The sequence below is a fragment of the Malaclemys terrapin genome, chromosome 1, assembly GCF_027887155.1.
Source record: "Malaclemys terrapin pileata isolate rMalTer1 chromosome 1, rMalTer1.hap1, whole genome shotgun sequence".
NCBI lineage: Eukaryota > Metazoa > Chordata > Testudines > Emydidae > Malaclemys > Malaclemys terrapin.
This window is the reverse complement of record NC_071505.1, coordinates 261,313,000-261,332,960: the sequence shown is the minus strand read 5'-3', so window position 1 is coordinate 261,332,960 and position 19,961 is coordinate 261,313,000. Positions and strand designations below refer to the sequence as shown.

At 39.1% G+C, this 19,961-nt stretch overlaps 1 protein-coding gene across 1 annotated transcript in view; it reads left to right on the top strand.

Moving 5' to 3' along the window:
* TGDS (TDP-glucose 4,6-dehydratase) overlaps window positions 1-18,295 on the top strand; it is a 39,870-nt gene extending 21,575 nt beyond the window's left edge. Inside the window, exons 5-12 of the mRNA XM_054012117.1 lie at window positions 2,146-2,288; window positions 5,326-5,424; window positions 9,192-9,251; window positions 11,144-11,187; window positions 11,553-11,718; window positions 12,765-12,823; window positions 16,480-16,577; window positions 17,063-18,295. Of these exons, the coding sequence (XP_053868092.1) occupies window positions 2,146-2,288; window positions 5,326-5,424; window positions 9,192-9,251; window positions 11,144-11,187; window positions 11,553-11,718; window positions 12,765-12,823; window positions 16,480-16,577; window positions 17,063-17,163 (770 nt within the window). The 3' untranslated portion in view covers window positions 17,164-18,295. The remainder of the gene's footprint in view (window positions 1-2,145; window positions 2,289-5,325; window positions 5,425-9,191; window positions 9,252-11,143; window positions 11,188-11,552; window positions 11,719-12,764; window positions 12,824-16,479; window positions 16,578-17,062) is intronic.
* Window positions 18,296-19,961: the final 1,666 nt, after the last annotated feature.

The following is a 19,961-nucleotide window of genomic DNA, read 5'->3' as shown; positions in this document are numbered from 1 at the left end:
AGGCAATTTTTTCTCACTTTCTCAATGCCTGTCTAGAGATTACCAGTCTCTTTTCTGGTAAATTCTTTCTCTTTCACGCATATAGCTTGTTGTCACTGTGTGTCCAAGGTGTTTACTCAAGATTAATTAATGGCCCTGGGGGAGACAGAGGATAGAGAAGCGAACACAAAGAGAGCTTTTCTTGTAGCGTTTTCTAGGCAGACGTCTATCTGCTCCAAGCATTCTGTACATTGAAAGTGACAAACTCTGTAGCTTATCATGTGAGGACATCATCAATGACTTTGCGCTCCAAAAATCACAAAGGAAAACGTTTTAAATTTCAGTGTTAAAATTAATGTGATATGCAAACAGACATACTGCAGAATCTCCTTTCTTAGATGTTTTTAAGGCCAGGCTTGACAAAGCCGTGGCTGGGATGATTTAGTTGAGGATTGGTCCTGCTTCGAGCAGGGGGTTGGACTAGATGACCTCCCGAGGTCCCTTCCAACCCTGATATTCTATGATACTACTAACATTCCAGACTGTGAGCAGTTTGACAGCTCCTATTTTCTTTAAAGCTACCCGCTAGAGAAAATATTCCTTTACTCTTTTTTCTCTTACCCCTCCCCCCCACCATTCTCCTTCTCCCCCCAGAAATTATACTGGTATTAGGTGCAAGGCACGGTTCATTTCTGATCCAGGGATAGGTTTAAGGTTGAGTATCACAGGACCATCCTGACTAGAATGGGACCATTAGACAGGAAATTTCCTTCAGATTTGTTTCTTGCACTGTCAGTTCATGAGACTGGGCCTTAAAAGGTTACTTCAATGCCCCCCTCTCCCTTGCCCCACTACCCATGCACAATACCTTGAACATCTGTAGTACCTGTATTAGTATAGCCTGGCTTTCTGGATTCTGAACTCCTTTTCACAAATCAAGACATTTGGATTGTATTTCACTATCTACAAATAGCAGGTTTAGTGTGAGTCATTTGTGAGACTTTGGACTGGGTGATGCCCTTTTTGCTCTCAGGTCAGATGTTAAAAGTGTTGGTTCAGGATTCCTACATGAAATCCCAACTTTTGATAGCTTCTTTCTTGGGGAAGCAACTTGAAGAATATTCCTTTCTCATTTCCTCCTCTACTGTAGGGAACCACCATTCTGGGACCCTGCACCCCAAAATGGGACCATTTATCTATTCTACATTATTGTATCAAAGTGGAAATGATGGAGCATTGCAATTATAAAAAATTCTAATGTTATAATGTCAGTTTTGAAGTAGTCTTTAACATTGTAGATCATATGGGTGTCTCGGTGTGTGTGTGTGTATATAGAGAGAGAGCGAGAGAGTGCACACACATGTAGGGCTTTTAAGAGATTTCCAATTTATATTTACCAGACTACCAAATATGAATACAACATAAGGCAAATTGAAAAGAGAATGCAGTTAAGGTTGAGCATTCAACCGAACTCTCTTTTGTTTTGTTTTGTTTCTTCCTTAAATTCTGAATTTTTCTATCTTAATGCTGGGGTTCTTTTAGGGGTGTGTACACATTGCAATAATAACAAATTTTCCTGAAGAACTCTCCAGAAAATACTTTGCAATGTTGGGAAGTAAAACTCGCATACATTAAGGCTTTAACTCCTGTCAGTTAGTTTTAGTGTCTTATCTAATGAGAATTGTTAAAACTAATGTTTTAGTAATAACAAATTAATGATTGGATATTGTATTGCAACCTATACTTAAACCACATTTGAGTTAGGCCTTTTGTTACATAGAGGGGTTTGGTTGTCTTGTAAACTCAAGTGAATTGACTGCCGTTTAACTTAGTTAACTATCACTACTGTAAAGGCAAATATAGCTACTCCGCAACATTTTATTCCTGGTTGTAGTTCACCCTGGAATTGGTCATGGTTCGTTACCAGGTACAAACGTTTGTCTTGGAGCAAATATTGGGAATGTCTATATTTGTCTTTATAATCATGTTAATTGGCAATCAACACCACCGAAAACTCTCATCTCTACAGTGCCTCATGATATGGTTTCCTGTTAATCTTTTCATGCCAAGTCATCTTTTTAAAGTCTTCAGTGCCTGAAATGAAAACTATTTTTCATTCTCTACCCTAGTGAAATTAAATTTTAAGACAAACTCATTCTGTTATAGATCTTTCATTTTGGCGTACCCTGGAATTCACCTATGTGAATGTTTATGGCACTCATGTCCTGGTCACTGCTGCATATGAAGCCAGTGTGGAGAAGTTCATTTATGTCAGCACAGATGAAGTATATGGAGGTAGCATTGATGAGGTGAGCTTGAAAACACAGCTGTATTTTTTTGTACCTCTGCTTGTTTTATGCATATTTTTAAAGATTTTAAACAGAACAAAATAAGATTTTAATAACTTCCCATGACTTCTGTGAATGAACTATCATATACTGTATGTGCTGTTCCTGAAGATAATGAAACTTATAAACAAATACTGATTGTTACTAAAACATAGTTTAGTAACAGTCTCTTATTCATCATCTTTTATCATTTGTGTATTACATTTAATACAGAATGCCGAGAACAATGGGTATACAGTTAAAAAAAATGCATTTGAAGAAATAAAATTTAAGTGGTATGGAAAGAATGTCCTGTCACAAATTCTGGCCAGGGTGCTTTTGAGCCTATCTTTATTTAAAGAACATTTTGTTCTTTCTGCCATTCTTTGTGTGTTGTCTACTTAGATTGTAAGTTTTATGTGACAGGGAACTTGTTTTGCTATATATTTAAGGGCTTGTGTACATGGTAAGTTACTGTGTGGCAAGCCTGGGTATGAATCTGCATGGTTTGGCAAGCTACGCTTTCAAGTCGTCGTATGTCAAGCTGCACTCCTGGACATTTGCTGAGCTGTAGCAGTGACGACAGAGGATGTTACGGTGGAGCAAGCTAGTGCACTGTAGATTCACACCCTGGGTTGCAGCACAATAACTCGCCATGTAGAAAAGCCCTGAAATACCTAACACACTTTTGGGCATTTTGTAAATAAGGAAAGACATAGCCTTGTTTGACAGTTTGTGGCAGTGATTCCTTCATCAGTGCAAAAAGTAATGGTGATAACTATTTCTCAGTATTGAGGGGATAACCTTACTGATTACTACCCATTCACAACTTCATTTTTAATCAGCAGGGAGGATTGTACAACTTATGCCCACTTCGATTAAAAGAAAGAGAAAAGGAATACTATTTCTCATAGATGAATCCCAAAATTGTCAGACACATAGATGAACATAATTCGTTGGGGGAGGGTCAACATGGTTTTTGTAAAGGGAAATTATGCTTCACCAGTCTACTAGAACTCTTTGAGGGAGTCAACAAGCATGTGGACAAGGGGGATCCAGTGGATATAGTGTACTTAGATTTTCAAAAAGCCTTTAACAAGGTCCTTCACCAAAGACTCTTAAGCAAAGTAAGCTGTCATGGGATAAGAGGGAAGGTCCTCTCATAAATGATCTGGAAAAAGGGATAAACTGTGAGGTGGCAAAATTTGCAGATGATACAAAACTATTCAAGATAGTTAAGTCCCATGCAGACTGCAAAGAGCTACAAAAGGATCTCACAACGCTGGGTCACTGGACAACAAAATGGCAGAAGAAATTCAGTGTTGATAAACACAAAGTAATGCACATTGGAAAACATCCCAACTATACATATGAAATGAGGGGGTCTAAATTAGCTGAAGAAAGAGATCTTGGAGTCATTGTGGATAGTTCTCTGAAAACATCCATTCAATGTGCAGTGGTAGTCAAAAAAGCGAACAGAATGTTGGGAATCATTAAGAAAGGGATAAATAATAAGACAGAAAATATCATATTGCCTCTATATAAATCCATGGTACGCCCAAATCTTGAATACTGTGTACAGATGTGGTTGCCCCATCTCAAAAAAGATGTATTGGAATTGGAAAAGGTACAGAAAAGGACAACAAAAATGATTAGGGGTATGAAATGGCATCCGTATGAGATGAGATTAATAAGACTGGGACTTTTCAGCTTGGAAAAAGAGGTGACTAAGTGGGGATATGATTGAGGTATAGACAATCATGAGTGGTGTGGCGAAAGTAAATAAGGAAGTGTTATTTACTCCTCATAACACAAGAACTAGGGGCCACCAAATAAAATTAATAGGCAGCAGGTTTAAAACAAGAGGAAGTATTTTTTTCCACACAACGCACAGTCAGTCTGTGGAACTCTTTGCCAGAGGATGTTGTGAAGGCCAAGACTATAACAGGATTCAAAAAAGAACTAGATAAGTTCATGAATGATAGGTCCATCAATGGCTATTAGCCAGGATGGGCGGGGATGGTGTCCCTAGCCTCTGTTTGCCAGAAGCTGGGAATGGGCAACAGAGGATGGATCACTTGATGATTACCTGTTCTGTTCATTCCCTCTGGGGCACCTGACATTGGTCAATGTCGGAAGACAGGATACTGGGCTAGATGGACCTTTGGTCTGACCCAGTATGGCCGCTCTTATGTTCTTCCACTAAGGAATTTTAATATGGCCTACTTTGCATCTATATCCATTTAACTAAGAGGTTCTCATCTCAGATCTAGTGCTTTGTTAGGTTTTGCATCATAGCAAATTAGTGATAAGAAAGTCTTGCTCTGTATCAGTTGCTGAAATTGTGGTTGACACCACTGGGATGGCAGGGGTATGTTGCTCTAAAGAACTCATCCAGTCCAGGGTATAGCTATGTGTGGGTCTGGAGATTACCTTCAAGAAAGTAGAGAGATTGGGTAGGAGGTTTTGTGCCATTGATCATGTGGATTTTAAAGTTTCCCCAAGATAAGTGGTGTGAACGTCATCACCATGTCAGACAGAACCTCAGTCAGTTCCAGGCTATGTTTACACTGCACACTTTACAGGGGCACAGCTGTGCCACTACAGCAGTGCCGCTGTAAGTTATACAGCGTAGCCCCTCTTTGTTGGCAGACAAAAGAGAGCTCTCCTGCCGACAAAATAAAACCACTCCCAACTAGGGGCACTAACTTTGTAGCTGGAGAGAGTCTTCTGCCAGCAAAGTGTTGTCCAGACCAACACTTTTTGTCGGTAAAACTTTTGTCCATCTGGGTTGTTTTTTTTTTCATATAGACATTTATACTCTGCCTAAATTTCTCCTTTGTTTTCAGCTGAATAGTGTATTCTTCACTTCCAGTACTGTCAAACGACTTCTGTATTTTACCCCAGTTGTGGTAGAAGTGTTCTGACAGCAGCTTCAGTATGAAGCTTTAAAAACATTCTAGGATTCTTTAGGATGAAAGCTGTTATATAATGCAAGTTATCATTCTTTTTATTTCAGGAATTTGATGAAGCTTCACCCAAACGACCAACAAATCCTTATGCCTCATCTAAAGCAGCTGCAGAATGCTTTGTTCAGTCTTACTGGGAGAGGTATCAGGTAAGCTTATTCAGGTTTCAGAAACTATAAGGTTTATTGCAATAGCATCCCTTCCATATGTGTCAAAGTAAAATCTACCACAATGTGTAAACACAGTGTGTAGGAATATAAGCCCACATTAGGTCTGAGTGAATTATAGTTTTAAATTGAGTTTGGACTTTGACATAAGTAATAGGCTTGAAGCAAGTGACCAAAAATAATGAGATTATGAGAAAGAGGAATTGTTTCTGTTAAATTTATAGCAACCCTGGAAATATTTAAATTTTGGGCTGAATATTAGAAATAAGGAAAACATGATAGATTGGATGCTAGACGCAGTAAGTGATTAATTATGTAACTTTGTTTAGAAAGACATGTGGAGTTCAGTAGCTAGGGGAAAATACAGCAAAATAAGATAAGAAAACCAAGAAGAGAGCAAAGTGCAGCCCTAAATTGCTACAGGTAACTTTCACTAAGGTCCAATAACCAGTAATGACATTACATGTTTGTTATAGTATATAAAAAGCAACGTTTTTTTAGGAGTTCTTAGTACAGAAAAGCACTGAACCTTTTGGAATCATGCCATGATAGAAAGGTATCTTCTGGGCCTGAACCTGTTACGTTTTGGCTATTGCTTATAACTGTATTATTGCTGGGGGTATAGAATATAAGGAAGTATGTGGTTACATTGATATTGTACTCCTGGGGGAATTCCACACCAAAAAATTAAGTTCCATGCATAATATTTTAAAATTCTGCATATTTTATTTGTCAAAAGAACACAATATAATCATACCAGTTTCAATTATTTGTGGTCATTTATTTCAAATGCCTGTCAGCAAGTATGTCTGTAACAATACAGATAACAAAAAAGATTCAGGAAATGTTTTTTGAGAAATAGGTTTCTTATTAGGCATATTAATACAGAACTCTGAGTAATAATTCATTTAAACTACAATACAGAACCGTATTTCCTGCATCCCTCAGAAGCAGTGCAAAGGCTTTGGGGAGTCAGGAGTAACGGAGTAGTTGAGGGAGACGGAAGTAAATTGCTGGGAAGGAGCCTGGGTGTGAACTTGGAGGGTTGTTGGATATGGGTAGGAAAAATACGGAACAGGTTTTTTTGTGGGGTGGAGAGAGATTCATAGAATCAGAATAATAGAGTTGGAAGAGACCTCAGGAGGTCATCTAGTCCAAAGCAAGACCAACACCAACTAAATCATCCCAGCCAGGGCTTTGTTAAGCCAGGCCTTAAAAACCTCTAAGGATGGAGTTTCCACACCTCCTGAGGTAACCCATTCCAGTGCTTCACAACCTCCTAGTGAAATAGTGTTTCCTAATATCCGACCTAGACCTCCCACACTGCAACTTGAGACCATTGCTTCTTGTTCTGTCATCTGCCACCACCGAGAACAGGCTAGCTCCATCCTCTTTGGAATCCCCCTTCAGGTAGTTGAAGGCTGCTAAGAAATCCCCCGTAACTCTTTTCTTCTGCAGACTAAATAACCCCAGTTCCCTCAGCCTCTCCTCGTAAGTCATGTGCCCTAACCCCCTAATCATTTTCGTTGCCCTCTGCTGGATTCTCTCCAATTTGTCCACATCCCTTCTGTAGTGGGGGGACCAAAACTGGACACAATGCTCCAGGTGTGGCCTCACCATTGCCAAATAGAGGGGAATAATCACTTCCCTTGATCTGCTGGCAATGCTCCTACTAATACAGCCCAATATGCCGTTAGCCTTCTTGGCAACAAAGGCACACTGATGACTCATATCCAGCTTCTCGTCCACTGTAATCCTGAGGTTCTTTTCTGCAGAACTGCTGCTTAGCCAGTCAGTCCCCAGCCTGTAGCGGTGTATGGGATTCTTCCTTCCTAAGTGCAGGACTCTGCACTTGTCCTTGTTGAACCTCATCAGATTTCTTTTGGCCCAATCCTCCAATTTGTCTGTCACTCTGGATGCTATCCTATCCTCCAGTGTATCTACCTCTCCCCCCAGCTTAGTGTCATCTGTGAATTTGCTGTTGGTGCAATTCATCCCATCATCCAGATCATTAATAAAGACGTTGAACAAAACCGACCCCTGGGGCACTCCACTTGATACTGGCTGCCAACTAGACATCAAGCTGTTGATCACTACCCGCTGAGCCCAACAATCTAGCCAGCTTTCTACCTACCTTATAGACAGGATTGTTAGGGAGCTTCCTCCATGCAGACCCTGTCTGACCCCTAGAATCTCCCATTCAGTCAGGTACATCTGCCCCTGTCCCTCATGTGTTCCTGCACCCCCATATGTCCTTGCATCCCTTATGCACGTGTCCCTCCACCCCGACTCAGACACCCACTCTCCCCATCCCCATGTGGTCCTGCACCCCCTTCCCCTGTCCGTATGTGGCTCTGTACCCCATCCCCATGTGTTTCTGTGCCCCCACTCAGCCACTCCCCGTCCCTATATGTCTGTGCCTCACCCAGCCATTCCCATGTCTCTGTGCCCCCTCCCCATGTGTCTCTGTGCCCCCACTCAGCCATTACCCCTGTCCCTATGTTTCCCTGTTCAGCCCCCGCCCCAGTCTGTCCTTCCCCACTAGCTCTCATGAGCTCCTGTCTGACCTCCCCACCCCCTGCCAGCACCCCACGCTCTCTGTTTCTCCAAAGCTCCCCTCTCCTGACCTGGCCTGACGTACACTGCAAAGAAGGCAGGCTCTTTCTCTTCCTCAGCTGGATGGGAGCTGCTGCTGTTCTTTCATCACAGCGCCCTCCGGTGGGCAAAAGGCAGAACTTCAGCAACATTTAGGCAGAAGCTTTTTTCTGCTCAAAAATTAAAAATATACACGGCTCATTAATTATGCACGCGTGTAGTAGCACAGAATCCCCCCACGAGTAATATTTTGAATGTAATCAACAGCAAGTGGCCTTTGGACTAATAAAAGAATGCTTATGTGGAAACTGAGTCACGGTAAACCTTAATAAACTGTTTAGGGAAATTATTTCTGACACAGTACCATCTGATTCACAGTTCTGTTTAAATTGGATCAAAAGGACACTTGCCTATCCTGTTATTAAAGGCATTCAAAACAAACAGATATTTTTTCATTGTAATTGTAAACTTCTGAATTTTCATCTTTCTTCTACCAGTCTATCAAAACTAACTAAATTCCCTAGTTTCTAAATTACAGCTAAACGTAAAAGAAATCATATATTCCAAAGTAGGGGTGTGCAAAGTTAAGGTAACCAAATTGGATTGTCTGCTTCCATGGGGAAAGCAACCTTCCATCTTTCCTTATTTATTTTTATTTTAAGCTTTAAATTGCTATGCAGATCCTTGTTTGTTTAAACATTTCAATTGTAAACTGTCTTGCTTCATTCTTCATCTTATTTTTTTCAGGCCTTTGAAGGCTCTTCATAAGTTTGTTGTCTTTGGGATGGGGAAAACTCAGGGATAGATGTCTGTTAGTGACAGTGAAACATTTCTTTTGAATAAGAAATGTCACAGAAAGGCTCTTTATATTGTCTACCGTATACATGTTTGTAGTGTCCTCTAGACAGGAATGCAAATGAGAATGGGGAACAGGAACTTCTGTTGCTGACTGCATGTCTCCATCTCTAAACTGGAGGTATTTGTCTACTGGCAGGTGTGTCTTGTGGCTTCATTTATTCATAAAGTTCTTCCAGATATTTGGATAGGCACTACAAAATTGCGAATTGCTACTATTAATTGTTCGGTGAAGAAGCGAAGGCAGTTTAGGCCTACAGTCCTTGACAGATAATACTGACATGTTTAATATTTTAAAGTTTCCAGTTGTTATCACACGAAGCAGCAATGTTTATGGACCACATCAGTATCCAGAAAAAGTAAGTAATATTTTTTTTCTATCTTAACTCTCTAATTCATTGTAAAAAGGTTATTTAGATGTTTTACTGCTGGTTTGTTTGTTTGTTTTGTATGTGTGTGTTTGAATATACTTACAATGTTTTCCAAAGAAAATAATTTGTATGACAGGCAAAGTAGGTCAAGCTCAATTAGCACCATCTGTCTTAGTCTGATATTAATAACCTACCAATCTAACCACCCCTAGCTGACTCATGTTGGTGCAAGGGAAGCAGGAACTATATTTCTCCAATAAAGCATTTGTTAAAGTGTCTCAAATATCTATTCGAGCATTGTCAGAATTTTTTACAGTGCTTCTAGATTTTCAGAGGATATCAGGGTGCCACAGGGATTGGTGTTAATTCTGGTCTTAATTAATAATTCAATTGATGTGAGGTAAACAGTAAGTTTTTAAAAAATCCCTCAGATATGAAAGAAGGTGGAGTTGAATCAGTAAAGATAAAAAGAAAGCTAAAAAAGTCAGAAATCTGGTCAGAAATAAAATGAAATTAAAGTGGATTGCATTTGTCTAGGCTTATCTTGTGGAGAGGAATAATTCAAAATAGATATTAAATAGTGTTTTGTATTGCTACTATCCAAACATGGGGTGATAGTGGATAAATGACAATGAAAGTTACTGCACATTTTAATAAAGAAATGCCGCATTTTGCAAAGGCATATTTGTGCTATTTTTGTGAGGTTGTGCGTCTCTGCACTGCTTTTAGTTCTGACCATTTTGGAAAAATTTAGACAAATTGGTGGTAACTCATAGAAGAATAAAGAAAAAATATTTAGGGACTTATTGGACTGATTAATGAAGAATCAAAATGAACTAAAATGTATAGCCTTTTATAGTTAGAAAAAAATAACTGTAGGAAGCAATATGTTTTTGATGAATCCTTGGCCACAGCTGGATACCACGATTGCCAACGTAAGTACTCGCAGGTAGCCTGGGACTCTTGCTCAAAAATTAGTACCTCAAGATCTCTCTATCTTTGTGGCACATTTGTGCTCATTAGCTGGCAACTGTAGTAACTATTGTTTGTATCTATGCATTTGTTACAGGTAGGTACCAGACCACTGGATTTTAACTCATGCTCACAGATGTTTGAGTAATTTTTTGCCTACGTGGGGATGTTTGGGTGTGACTTGTCTTTGCAAGGTAGGATCATACTTGCTCAAGTGTATAGCCCCATTTGCCTTGATCCTGCAAATGCTTTCACATGTGCTTAACTTTATGCACTTGAGCAGCACCATTGATCTCTGTAGGACTCCTCATATGCATAAAGTTAAGCATATGTTGTGTTTGTAGGATCAGGGCCTCCCTGGCTCCCTAAAGAGGGTAAGATTTAAAACTACTAATCCTGTGATCTCCAGTGATTTTTAGAGCAGAAGATCATGGATTCTATTTCCCCATTCTGCTTATCTACTATTACACTGATTTGTTTCACAGAATCATAGTGATCATATTTCCTGTCTTGAGTAAAATCCTTTGAACAGACTTCTGAGATGTGTATATAAATGTTCACTTTGAACAACAAAATAAATATGCATGTAACTTCCATGCCCAAGGAGCTTTTAGCTTGGTTGTTAGGATGAATGTTGGAAGGCATGCATTCTCACAAATGCTCTTTTAAAAAAAACCCTAAACTTTTTTCTATTAAGCAGGTTTTAAAATTCAAATGAATATATTATGTCAGTTCTTCCATCTAACTTTCAATTGTGTTTTGCTTTGTTTTTAAATAGATGTTCTTTATGGGTGAAATCCTGGGCCCATTTACTTCAGTGAGGCCACGATTTCACCTTGTAAGTCCTTGTAGAGCTTCAGCTTTTTCTAAAATGAACCGACTTTATTTATTTATTTATTGCTGTTTAGGTTATTCCAAAGTTTATATCTTTGTTGCATCAGAACAGGAAATGGTATGTAACTTTGAGTGTTCTACAGTGGTTTTTTTGGTTTGTGGCAGGGAATATGTGGTGGAAAAGCCTTGGTTATAATTGTAATCAATGCAGTATTCTTCATAAATTAATGTTTTTAAAATTAGTCCCATTAGTAATCTGAGTATGTCCATAACTTATTTGCATTTTAGTTACATTGCAGTCGGGAGCCAAAAAGGCTATTTTAATTTTAACTCAAACAGAATCTTCTTTCAACCAAAAAGCATCTTTGTCTAATTTTTAATAGTTGTATCCACTTAAAAATACACATCTATATGTTGATAGAATAACTGGATACTTCTGTTTTTAAAGTTACACGACACAGTATCTTTCTTTTTCCTGTTTAGCTGCATTCATGGTTCTGGGCTTCAAAGAAGGAATTTTCTTTACGCCACTGATGTAGTAGAAGCATTCCTTACTGTTCTAAAGAAGGGGAAGCCAGGTGAAATTTATAACATTGGAACCAATTTTGAAATGTCCATTGTACAGCTTGCTAAAGAATTAATCCACCTAGTAAGTAAACAATGTAGACAGTTCAGAGTATTTGTGGTTTCTTTTCTTCTTAATAATGGTACATCTGCAATTGAACTTCAGAGGATTTGAATTACTTTGGGCTTATGTAAGTTTAATGTTCAAAGGGTGGGAAAGATGAGGTTTGACAATCCCCTAGGGAGACAGAAGTGCCATTGATCCACAGAACTGGTAGCACAGGTATAGTGCACAAAACAGCCATGCAAGCTACCCCACGCTACAGTATTTTTTCAGTCCTCCTGGGATCCTGACCTGGAAGAAATGATCTGTAACTCTGAAGGTAGCTCAGTCTCCATACTAATACAATCAGACCTGGGTTCAATTCCCTGCTCTGCAATAAACTTCCTGTGTGACCTTGGGCATGTCATTCAGCCTCTAAGTGCTTCAGTTCCTCATCTGTAAAATGGGAAGGTGTGAGGATAAATACATTTAAAGACTTCGAAGTATTTTGAGATCTACTGATGAAAAGTTCTATATAGGAAATAGGTGGTATCATTATTATTATTATTGTTTCTCACTGATGCAAGTGCTTTTTTTAAAAAGGGGGCAGCATTGAGAGCTCTCCACCTGCTTTTCACGCAGGCTAATGACCAGTCATCAACTGACAACTACTTCTTGATACTTTCTATTTCATTTTGGTCAGGGAGTGTAGAATTGCCAAAAGTAAAAACTTGCTAAAATTTAGAATTATACAAAAATCCAGTTATTAATCATAGAATCATAGACTGTCAGGGTTGGAAGGGACCTCAGGAGATCATCTAGACCAACCCCCTGCTCAAAGTAGGACCAATCCCCAAGTATTGAAAGGTATCTGGAGAAGAGTGGCCATTGGAATCACTATAAATGGTCAAAACTAATTACCTTGCAATAATTTTACCAGCCACAGCTCATAAAATTTAAACCAAAAAACATACAGAAATGGTGGTTCTTAGCCCAGTGTTAAATTCGAACCTTAATATTGATTTAATTCTATGCATTGTAACCTGGTTTGTAATATAGAAAATAATTTATTCTTTTCTGGTTGACAGATAAAAAAGACCAATTCAGAATCTGAAATGGAACATTGGGTGGATTATGTCAAAGACAGGTGAGGAATTGGTTAACTGTCTATTGGGAGATTTTTATCTTAAAGATGTGTTCTATCTTTTTTTTTGTTTTGTACTTTCTTTGTACCCCTAAAAAAAAAAGTTCTGATTATGCCCTTTTGTGACAATAGTCTGTTCCTGCATAAATCAGTGATGTCAGGCTCACCATGAAGGGCATATTCCATTTTTAGTCATAGGCCAGGCTGTGTGTGTACAGTGGTACTTCCTCCCCTTCATCCACAGAGGAATGCCTACTGTCAGTAGGAGATTTGCACAAAGATAAAGTGTAGAAATATAGCCTTTATGTAGTAACTAAACTGTCTTAATTTGTTTGTTCAGTACTTGTTACATTCACCATCATGCAGGGTGGAAGAACTCTGACCTTTAGAACCACTCTTATTTCTGTCATTTGTTTAACTTTCTGTTTTTGTGTGTCGTCTCTGTTCTCCATTTGGATTTCCTTCTCTGAAGCAACTTCCAATTTCCCACTTTCCTGTAGGCTTCATTTGCACCCCCATTCTCTATTCTGAAATGATCAGTAATGGAATAGTTAATATCACCATTAACGTGGCATCAACAGGCTTTAGAATTGACACTCCAGTGAGATTAGTATGGAGCAGAAGGGGTCACACTTCTGAGCCATTGTTTCAGGTGATCTGCAGGCTTAGAAGGACTATCAGGTTAAGATTCTCTCATGGATATTTTTAATAAAAGTCAGGGACAGGTCGTGGGCTTCTGTGAATTTTTGTTTATTGCCCATGTCCTTTCCCTGACTTTTAGTTAAAATACCCTCGGGGGGCGGGGAGGATGACACATTGTCAGAGCGCTGCTGGGGCTTGCAGCTGCTCCAGCACTGGTGACCACAGCTGCTCCAGCTCCAGGGGACCAGCAGCTGCTTTGACAGGCCAGGGGCCAGCCCCTGGTTTGGTCCTGCCCCAGAAGTCAGAGAGGTCCCGGAAAGTCATGGAATCTATGACTGCCATGATAGAATCTTATCCTTAACTATCAGTTATTGTGTTCATATTTGGAAGGTTATCTTGGCAGCCAGGAGAACTTTACATTTATTAACTTAAAAAGGTTAAAGTTTAGATTCTGACAGTCTGAATGTAATTACATGGGCTGCATAAATACGTCAGATGGGCCAAATGCAGCCCTTTGGCTGTATTTTAGACTGATAGATTTGTCCAAGGCCAGAGGGGACCATTATGATCATCTAGTGTGACCTGTATAACACAAGCCATAGAACTTCCCCAGAATAATTCCTAGAGCATAAAATACACAAGCTTTCATTGTACTCTTGATAAGATTGAGAGACTTATGAACATTAGAGATGGGAACAGATGAGCCCTGAAGTGTTGAAGAAAAATAGGACATTGTCCTATGAAAACTAAGTTTTCTATAAAATATGAACCCTGCCTCACTTGCTGTGAACAAACATAAAGAAGGGAAATTGGAAAGACTAACTGCAGACTGTGTCTTGGAAAAGATTTATGGTGACAATAGTATAACATCTTAAAATGTAGCACAAGACACTTTATATTCTATTTTATTTAAATAACAGTTGTACAATATTTGGTTGAGGAGACTAACAGACACAAAAGTCTTGTCTATGCGACATTAATCACTACAGTTACTGGGACAATGTTGAAAATAGTTTATCCATATTTCCACTGGCACCCAAACAGTTCAGCAGCATCTACATCTTTTGTCAGCTCCTGGAATATAGATACGGCTTACTCCAGTGGTCCCCAACCTTTTTTGTCTGGCGCTTGCCAGACGACGAGCCACCGCGGACCGTGGCTGGCGGATGAGCACCCGCCGAAATGCCGCCGAGAAGCAGCAATGTCAATAGGTGTCGCCGCCGACAAGCAGTGTCATCCAGAGGCGTTGCCACCGAAATGCCGCCGAAAATCGGCAGCAATGCCTCTGGATGACGCTACTTGTCGGCGGCATTTCGGCGGATGCTCATCTGCCGGCCAGTACACGGGCGCACATAGATGCCCTGGCAGGTGCCGTGTTGGGGACCACTGGCTTACTGCCCAGGTGCCTGAGCTCCTAGATGTTGTGATGTAGCAGCTTTTCTCCTCAAGTAAGCAGCACTTTAGATAAAAGGTGAAATACATAAGTAGGATTCTCCTCACTTTCCATCATTGGATATTGGTACATTTAGGTTCCATGTATTGAGCAGCACTGAGCTCTCACTAACGGTGACATTGCTGTTGTAGATTTCTAGAGTATTGCCATATCTTCAGAGTGTCAAACAAGGTGAATATTTGAAGCTTCCTAACAGTGTATTATTAGTATTTATTACTAATAATGTTTAGTATGGTTGTGCCAAAGAGCCAACTCAGAACGGACCCCCATGGTGCTACCCATTGTACAAAGAGTAGTATATGGTCCCAGTCCCAAAGAGCTTAAAATCTAAATAGATAAAACAGACACAGGGTGCTAGAACGGTATAACACTTAAGCAGAATGAACTGTGTGATGACAGCAGACAATGACAAAATTCACGCTAGTGTACTTAAGGAACTAGCTGAAGCAATCTCTGTTGTCTTCAAGAATTCATGGAGGATGAATGACATCCCAGATGACTATAAAAAGGTAAACATAGTACCTCTCTTCAAAAAGAGGAAAAAACAGGACCTGGGGAATTATAGACCACTCAGCCTGATACCTGTAGAGATACTGAAATAAATTATTAAATAATCAATTTGCTCAAACCTACAGAAAAATAAGGTGATAATTAATAGCTAACACGGATTTCTCAAGAACAAATTGTGTCAAATCTAATTGATTTCTTTGACAAGGTAACTGGTCTAGTGGTTGGAGGGGAAGCAATAGACATGATATATCTGGACTTTTTACATAATCCTACATGATATTCTTGTAAGCAAACTGGGGAAATATGGTTTAGATGAAATTACTCTAAGGTGGGTGCATAACTTGTTGAAAAACTACTCAAGAATATTTATCAGTGGTTTGCTGTCAAACTCGGAAGATATATCAAGTGGGGTCTTGCAGGAAGCGGGGTTTAGGGAGAAAGAAGGTTGGGGAGAAAAGGGTAAGAGGGACAGATGTGGAGTGAAACTGAGGTGAAAAGACTTTGGGGGAGTGGAGGGGAGGAGAGGATCAAACAGAAAACCAGCACAGGGCAGAGAAAGTCCAATTAAAACTGTACAAGGTTCTCTGAATGTCCAAAGGACCAAAGGTCTCAGCTTTGGCTGCTTCTGCCACTGTCGGCTGGAGGCTCTGGTAGCTTCTCTCTGAAATTTTCTGCAAAGGCCACATGGATTGGTGGGAAGCACCATCTGGATTCTAAAGCCCTCCAGAGTGGGTGGATGGGTGGAGTGGAGGTAATATAAACACATTAGCACAGTGGGGTTTAAGTTACCGTGAGGGCCGAACTCATTTTTCTCCCTGGGTATCTGCATATGATGAGTTTTGTGCATGATCACATGCATGGTAGAAATGTTTTGAAAATGTGACAAAGCAGATCTGTTTGAGTGGGAAAATCATTTTTAATTAAAAAACGCCTAATATGAGTGCTTGAGGGCACTGTAGAGCAAAGTGCTGTACACTAAATTGTTTTCAAAAATATTGTACATGCTTTAACTGTATTTTTCTTTAAACTTGTGTTTTTGTACTTGTTTTTTAAGACCTACCAATGACCTAAGATATCCAATGAATTCAGAAAAAATGCACAATTTAGGATGGAGACCTAAAGTTCCTTGGAAGGAAGGAATAAAGAAAACAAGTATGCTACATTTAATATCTGTAACTCACTTGAGGGTGGTGATTTGGGAGTAAAGAAGTAGAGAATATTTTGGTTTTGAAATTTAGTGTTATCTTACGAGTAGCTAAAGTCAGAATGCTGCTGAGCTTACTCTTTCAAACTAGCCAGTAGAACGGATTCCTCTTTAAGTAGCTTATGTGCCTATTAGTATTTTTTTAGAAGAAACTCATTAAGACACCTTACCATTATTAATATAATTTAAAAGCAGGGCCAAAAATAAAGTAGACATTTTGATATGATACAATAGTATCTTGGTTGAGGACTTCACTGAAGATTCCAAATATTATTAGCTATTTATGTCACAGAATGCAATTTATGTATAACTATACTACTGCTGTGTTACCTTCCTTGTGGTATCTGGAAAAGGTACCTAAAATATTCCTAACTATCAGTTTCTCTGTTTAATTTGATCTGTGTCTTAAATTCAACTTTCTCGTTTATGCTAGTTGAATGGTACAGAGACAATTTTCGCAACTGGAAGAATGCGGAGAAAGCTTTGGAACCCTTTCCTGTGACAGAACTATTTGCACAGCTTGATGTACCGTAGGGAGGAAGAGCGAACATAAAGGAAATTCATTCTCTCTCCTTGTGACCATGTCTTCTTTATAGAAACTTGCAGTCAAGTGATCAAGCTGAAGTCTTCTCATATTTCAAGATTCATGGACAATTATGAATTCACAGCTGTAAATAAGGAACAAAATGGGAAAGATTTTCAGAGCTTTTTAATACTTGATTTTGTAGATGTAAATCTGTTAACATCAGTTTTAGTGCAATATCCTTAATTTTTTATAGAAATTTATTTTAAATAACTATATGAAGGATTTTTATAACACTATACATTGATACACTTGATTTTAAACCTGTTTTGTTCACTTTGACTAAGAAACATTTTGAATACAACTCTTGGTATTTTTGATGAAAATAAGTTATTGCTGTGTTTAAGTTCAGAAATGCATCAGATGTACTAGACAGGTCATCACTTCTTATACTTGTTCTATCACGTTAGCTACAAAATTATATTTTCTGTTCAGGCGTTTAATAATTAAGGAGCCAAATGTTTTATACTCTACCAAAGGTATACAGAATCACCAAAGGTATAGATGAGATCTAAATAGTTACAATCTATTTCCCTGCCATTGCAGTATTGTTCTCCATAGATCACTATTCTAGAACATTGTCTGGTCTAATTTTAAATGTCTTAAATAGCATGAAGCTTGTATTTAAATTCATTCCATTATCTGTCTACATTATTTTCAAAGGATTTTGTCACTGTGGTCATTATCCAGTTACTACCTTTTGTATTACCCCAAATAATTTCTTTCTCCTTAATGTTTACAATTGGAATGTTTGGAAAAACTTGAATGCTAAGTTTGTTACAGTATTTCAAATGTTATAATGTCCCATGATATGAAGAATATTTTTTGCCATAGAGATAAAAACTAAATAGTTTTGTTTCACTGAGTTGTGGGATGGTTTGCATTATCAGTGTTTAGATCATCTTATCAATGAAACATTGCTTGTTAGTAAAACTTCCTTGTAAAATGGCCCTTTTTTTTATAGAAGGGAGAAATATCCTGTATTTTCACATAAAATTCAGTAGAAAACTATAATTAAGGAAAAGCTGCTAATGTGGATTTTTCAATGTTAATATTTGAATATAAAGTGCTTGTCTAACTTGATTATCTTCTGTTATGCATGAGTTGATTCAATTTGTGCCTCTCTTGGTAAAAAGTTAAATGATGGCATTCTATATTAACTGAATCTTCCAGGGGCCTTGAAGAGTAGCCCTAAGTCAAGAACAAGACATTACCCATTCTTGGAGATGACAAGGACGTGAATAAGTAGAGAGAGCATTAAATGGTCAACAGGGGAATTGTTTCATAAACTATTTTAATACAAGCTCATGCTTGTAACACTAAACACATAAGGAATGGAAAAAGCCAAGGTTCTTCGTAGAGAACAAGATAGTGAGATAATATATTTTATTGGACCAACTACTGTTGGTGGAAGGGACAAGCTTTTGAGCTTCACAGAGGTATTCCTCTGGTCTATAGAAGGTAACCAGTGTCGGATCTAAATGCAAGGTGGGACATATTGCTAAGCATAAGGGTTTGCACATGTTGTAGGAGATGACTTAATTTTAAGTCGGCAATGAATAGCTCTGCAGTCATAGGATGATGGAACATTAAGCAGCAGAGTGTGTTACAAATTATTGTAATGAGCACTATAACCAGTGTCTTTGTTAAGTTTATGGTTTGTAGTGTCTCACAGAGCTATGAATTTAAGGTCTCAAGCTCATCTTTTGAGGTTTCCTTTGAGGATGAGGACTCAGGCTGGATATGGAGTGATTGCTTTGTGAAGTGTTCACCCATGGGTGATATGATATTTTTGTCTTGTCTTATGCTGCTTGAGTTCATTAGAGAGCACAGTGATTGTCTGATTTCCTCCACATAGTTATTGGGGCATTTGACATATTGGGTGAGGTACACCCCATTTTGTGACAGGTGTATGTAGGACCTATGGATTTTTAAAGGTATGTTGGCTGGGGGGGGGAAGGGAGGGGGGGTTATTGGTCATCATAGTAGTGGAGCTATGACTGCAGGTTTTGCATCTGTTCTGGCAGGGTCTTTTGCTGCTTTGAGTTGGTGTGTCCTGGTCAGAAGGGAGCTTGCTTCTGGTGATGAGGTTGGGTTGTTTGAAGGCCAGAAGAGGGGCTTTGGGAAAGATTTCTTTCAGGATGTGGTCCTCATCAAATATGGGTTGTAATTGTTTGCTGCCCCAAATAGGTTCTATTGTGAAGTTGGGGTGGGGGGGGGTGACAACTAGGGATGTGCAGGAAGTGTTTTTTCCCCCTCTGTATTGAAGCAGGCTCTCCTGGGGTATTTGGGTGGCCCATTCCATGATGCAGTCTACTTCTCGAGTGAAGTGTCTGTGTTTGGCAAAGGCAAAGACTGCAGAGGTATTAATTGTCCACTTCATTTTAAATGGTCCCTACAACATGTGTGACCCCCTTATGATTAATAGTCTGTCCAGTTTGCATTTAGCTTGGTCACTCTAGTTACCTTCACCAGACCTGAAGAAGAGCTCTGTCAAGCTCAAAAACTTGTCCCATCCACCACCAGCAGCTTGTCCAATAAAAGATATTAACTCACCTACCTTGTCTCTCTCATATCAAGGGACCAACACTGCAAACTAGTTTTTCATAGTAATGTCAGTTCATTATCTCTGATCTTGGAAACTGCAGATCCCTAATCTGTAGTCTCCATAAATTCTGGATCCCTCATCTCTGTCGTGTGCTGCTATTCTGCACTTACTTGTCTGCACCAAGACTTATGATCACATCAA